This window comes from Rhagoletis zephyria, unplaced genomic scaffold, assembly GCF_001687245.7.
Source record: "Rhagoletis zephyria isolate East Lansing unplaced genomic scaffold, Rhagoletis_zephyria_1.1 Rzeph_scaffold_09270, whole genome shotgun sequence".
Classification (NCBI taxonomy): Eukaryota; Metazoa; Arthropoda; class Insecta; order Diptera; family Tephritidae; genus Rhagoletis; species Rhagoletis zephyria.
Window position 1 is genome coordinate 17106 of NW_016166349.1, and position 5283 is coordinate 22388.

General features: G+C 34.9%; 1 protein-coding gene across 1 annotated transcript; it reads right to left on the reverse strand.

The window, feature by feature from the left end:
• Window positions 1-568: 568 nt before the first annotated feature.
• On the reverse strand, window positions 569-4699 carry LOC108375659 (regulator of G-protein signaling 7-like). The gene is made up of 6 exons (XM_017631802.1): window positions 4445-4699; window positions 4122-4305; window positions 3781-4061; window positions 3394-3507; window positions 1592-1717; window positions 569-1046 (listed from the first exon to the last, which is right to left on the reverse strand). The coding sequence occupies exons 1-6, from the start codon at window positions 4690-4692 to the stop codon at window positions 719-721; spliced, it is 1281 nt and encodes a 426-aa protein (XP_017487291.1). The 5' UTR covers window positions 4693-4699; the 3' UTR covers window positions 569-718.
• Window positions 4700-5283: the final 584 nt, after the last annotated feature.

A 5283-nucleotide genomic window follows, 5' to 3' on the forward strand; every position in this document is an offset into this window, starting at 1 on the left:
GACGCGTCAGAGAGAAAAACTAAAAACGCAGTTTCACTATATCTGGCCCATTGTTTCGTGAGTACATATGTATGTATGTATGTATATTGATTGTTTCTTGTGGTTTGAGATTTTTTGGCTAATCAACTCTTTTCGCTATATTATAGCCACCTACATATAAACATATTTTTGTATTCGTAAGCTTTTTTCATAAGCTTGTACAATTTCTCTAATTATATGTGTAATAACTATTCTTCTACATACTTTTTTAGTACACTAACAACTATACAGTTTTTTCACTTGTCATATTACAAAAGCAAACTAAAATAATGTGCTATATACAGTTATGCAAATGCCGGTGATAAGCTCTTACTTTCTTTTGGATACTTTAAATCCGCTTAAAATTAACAAAACTTGCAGTAGTTTAATTTGCAAAATTTTTGAATAAAATACATATTTCATTTTTCTATCAGACATATGTATGTATAAAACAATTTGTAAAAAAGCTTTATAAAATACAAATAGAGTTTCAACCACATGCGGATACACTTTTCAATTCCTCTTTTCCAACCTCATTTCGTACATACTTTTTAACAAAATATTATAAATAACAAGCGGCATGACGGTACATATTTATATTTAAAGTACTTATGTGTAAGTAATTCAACCATTTCATATTCCATGCTCATTCGCCTCTTCCTTACTTATTTTCAATATTTTTATTTACTCCCCCACCCCCCTAGCGCTTTACACCAAACAAATTTGGTATCGATTTGATTTTCTTGCGCGAACAATTCAAATAGTCCTTGTACATATCCGAGCGTAGATAACGTGAATATGAGTCGCTCTTCATGAGATGGTAGACATGCGCAGCGGCCACATCGAAACACCAACGATTTGGCCCATTTGCGGCGTTGACTGCTTCGCGTGCCAATTCCACTGACTTGGAATCCACATTGACCGGACAGGGTGCATCGGGTGCGAGAAATTCTTGCCAAATTTTGTGTATTGCTTCTTTGATTTCAGATTGTGGTAGCGTTTTCATTTGTTGCACCGACTCCCAGAACCTTTTTGAATTGGAAATTGTAAGAAATTATTAAGCAGCAGTTGTATGATAGGTATGTATGTGGCGCATTCCAGCCCAATTCGGAGACCATTTCGCTTTTGCATATCCGAGTTTTTTTTTCTTAATTTTTCTGTTATAGATGAAACCAATTGGTATAGGGTTGTGGAATGAGTGGCAGTTTTTTGAAAAAGTTTTCGAAAAATCGGCTAGTTCGCGTGTTTTGGAAATCAAAATTTTATATTGAAAATTTGAAAATTTTCTAGAAATTTTTTTTCGATTTTATATTGCAAAAGGGGTTTGAAAATTTCAAAACAAAAATGATCCCCATCGGCTCGTTTTTCGTACAGTTATGACATTTAAAAAAGAAACTTTTTTTAAAAAATCGATATCTCAAAAACGGCGGGACAAAAAAAAAACATTAAAAAATCACGAAGCCTCTCTCTTTTGGTACTATAACATAAAAAATTATGAAAAAAGTCGGAGAACGCAAAGCCAAACTTGTTCGAATTGGGCTGGAATGCCTCATATTTATAAAGGATTTCTCACTTTAAGTTCTCGCCACTGTATTCTTTTTCGAGAAATTTAGTGAATTGTTCGCGGCCCACTGGATCGTTCAGAAGCTCACGTAAACTGAATCCCCAACGTTTGACCCGCCGTAGCGGAACGTCTTTTCTGTAAATGAGAGAAATTAGAAAATTTAGTGGGTGTACAATTTTAATTTTTTATTAAGACATAAATTGTGATCTGTATCTTTTTTCATTGATAATTGAGATCTATTACCTTTATTCATTTTTATGATTTCGTTATTTACCATTCTTCCAGCAATAATGAAATTATATTGTTTTATTGAAATACTTTAAATATCAAGTAGGCATTGATTTACAAAAAAAAAATTCTTTGCTAATTTCACAATGAGTTCCGCATACGTGTACATTTTTTATTAGGACCACCAGTTTCCGGTGCAAAAATATACGAACGCTAAATCGCGGAGCCATCTCAACATAGCAGGATTTGATAATGAAGAACATTTTGAAGTTTTTTTTTTTTTTTTAATTAATACTAGGGTGTTCGATTATTCGATTTTTGCCTAAACCGCGAATTGGATGAGAAGCTCGCCTAACACGTAGAAAACGTTTAAGCGCCAAACAATCATTTGTTGGAATCAAGTATGATATTACTGTTCATCCACAAACTGCAAAACTTGAAAACTTCGAGAAACTTAAAACTTTTATTGAGAGATCAAGATTTGTATGAAATGAAAAAAAAACCGGTTTGTTCGATAAAAAAATCCGCTTTATTGGATATTCGAAAAATCAAGATTTCAAAAACCGCCTATATGTAGATATCCAAAAAAAGAAAACGGTTTGGAAAAACCGAGTCAATCACCCTAAGTAAAACAAGTTTTTCAGCGCCGGCTACTTGTATACCGCCGGCCCTTTTGATCCTCGTATTGACAGTTTTCTTTTTGTTTATTTAATATTCAATAATTTTCCTTAATTTCAAACCAAACAATTTTTTTTTTGGGTTTTTTGTGTATGTGTCTAGAGTTCTAGCCCATCAAATTTTAGTATATTTACATAGGTGGAAGTTTCAAATTCTAAAAATTGGCTTAATTTTGATAATTGTGGGTGTTACGTGATGATTAGTTGTTGCATTAACTATAATAAATTTGGTATCAAGTTTGAAAATCACATTTACATGGTTTTTGTTATAAAACATGTTATATTTTTATATTCAACAATTTTATAATGAGCTCGAGGCCATTTTTTTAAAGAAAATTTATTGTGGAAAAGCAACAATAATTTGAAAAAATGGTAGAAGTGATAGCTATTTCGGAAATCACCACATTTCCTCATCAGACTTCTTTCAGTAGGATTCGAACCGACGATCCCACTGACTCAGCCAGTTGCCTATGCACCGTGCTAAGTACGCCTTGTAAATTATCTTTTGCTTATTTCCACTATTTTCATTTTTGTTATGCCAACACAATCAAGCGCAGCTATTCCGCTGCAATTCACTTGATCATGTGGTTGTTGGTTTTGTTGGTTTGTGCTAATAATTATATTTTTAGAATGCTTAACTTTTAGGTGTGCTCGTCCTTAAGTTATTTGTTTTTTGTTATTTTTTGGCCTTTTAACAATTATATTCAACAATTTTGTAATGAGCTCGAGGCCATTTTTTTAAATGAAATGTTATATTTTTATAAAAAATTAATGAATATTAAATAAAAAAGAGAAAAACTCTCGATACTGGAGATCAAAAGGGGGAGGCACTGTATTTGCAATGGTAATTTCCACTTCTAACAAAATTTTAATTCATTACTTAATAATTTAGCGAAAAGTACTTACGAGTTACGTTCCGCATCCCACATTTCTGTGCTGTCTGTTTGCCAGGGATTGGGCAACTCTGGCAATGTAATAAAGTAATCAAATTCATTATACTGCTCGTAGTAGGCAACCAGGCTGAAATGGTAAAAATAAAATTGTATACTCTTTTTTTTTTAAGCGTCTTTATGGGATCTCAAAAAATCGAAATCGATCGAAAAATTTGTTTTTTTTTAATTCAGAAAGAATTCAAATAATACAGTTGGGAAAATCTAAACTTTTGAAATTAAACAGAAAACTTTGAAACACGAGAACTTAAGATTGGGTAGTCGATTACGGATTTCGTTCTATTGTGTGCCAGTCTTTTAAGCTGCTTTCCAAAAAAAGAAGGGGGAAAAACACAGAACTTACGCTTCTGCCGCCTTCGACACCTTGATTGTGCGTCGCTCGAGTTTTTGTTTGCGTAGCGCAATTACGCGCGTCAATTGTTCAATAGGATTCTTTGCCACCGCACCGCCAGAGGTACCCGAACCATGACCGCCACGCCGATACGCTTTCTTTATGTCGATTTCTGTAGTGTTCACACAGCCGGGCATCGGCCGGTGCACATCCCAAAAAGCGCGCTCCTGCGAATCTAATACCTTGCGCTCCAGTTTATCTCGTTTTTTCGCAACTTTGCTTTGTGAATCCGCCTTGAAGAAAAAATTGCATTAGAAATGGCACGAAAGATGCATATTTGCTTTCATCCTAACCTGCATGAAGATAAATTCCCATTTGCGTGAGAACATTTTTTGCAACTTAGCCAAATTTTCCGCTTCATAATCAGCCAATTCCAGTCGAGTTTTATTCTGCATTGTACGCTTGCACAGATACACGGCATAATCGGTGTTTTCCGGCTCCCAGCAATTTGATGGCCAGAAGTAGGGCGTTTGAAATCTACGTAAATTAAAAAATAAAAGAAGAGCTTGAAGTTAAGCTTATAAGTTTTTGCACAGCTGCTTGCTCTTAGCTTCTGTGCTTTTGCGCCATTGAAACCATGCGCCTAAATGTATACTTCAAAGTAATACATACTCACCTATAAAACGTGCCATCATTTTTCACAGTCAACTGATGATCATCGATGGGAAAAATGTAACCATGCGAGGCAACCAAATGAGCAAAATGCAAGGCTTCTGTCACTTCTTCTACACCAAGATTCTTTAGTATCCAAGCGACTAGATCCGCACCAGTAAACACTGATGGCACTTTGCTCATAAACGCTTTAACTGTACGCACGGCCACTCCAGTTGACTCTGCTTGCATCTTATCGATGATTGCTTCCATCTGTGGAATTGGGGTAAGTTATAAATTAGTTTAGTAGTAACTTAAAATAATTTTTGAATTAAACGGATATTTGGTTTCTTGTGATTAGTTTAGGGTGGATTAAGCAATAGTGGCTTGTTCAGCCCAAGTCCTTTATAGAACAGCTAACAAAGTTTTCGGCGACTGTTATGGTTTAGTGAGTTGTAAGCAAGGAAGGACATGCTATGCCACCCCGTTTCATTCCCAAACGACTTCACGTAATTGCAATTGCATATGTCAAAGTTTAATAAGAAATTGTGGAACCCTGAATAGCAAGTGTACGTGTTCGTATTTCAACAGAACTCTCTTAAAAATCCGAGAATTTTCATGACCCCATACATTCAAAGTTATGGCCATCCAGTGCTCCGGTTGTTATTCGTTTGAATGGCTATGAAGCGAAAACGATCAGATTAATAACACATATGGACGAGGAATATTCGATACGGGCGTGTAAACAATTCCGGCAGAGGTTTGAAGCTGTTATTACCGCTGAAGGCGATTTTATTGAATAAACATAATATAGCATTACTCCACTCTAAAGTACAATGAATTTACTAAGAAATATGTATACAA

Coding starts and splice junctions, on each gene's coding strand:
- LOC108375659 (XM_017631802.1), bottom strand. CDS start 4,692: ATGGAAGCAATCATCGATAAGATGCAAGCAGAGTCAACTGGAGTGGCC. Junction 4,306..4,444: donor AATGATGGCACGTTTTATAG/GTGAGTATGTAT, acceptor TAATTTACGTAG/ATTTCAAACGCCCTACTTCT. Junction 1,718..3,393: donor TGGGATGCGGAACGTAACTC/GTAAGTACTTTT, acceptor TCTCATTTACAG/AAAAGACGTTCCGCTACGGC.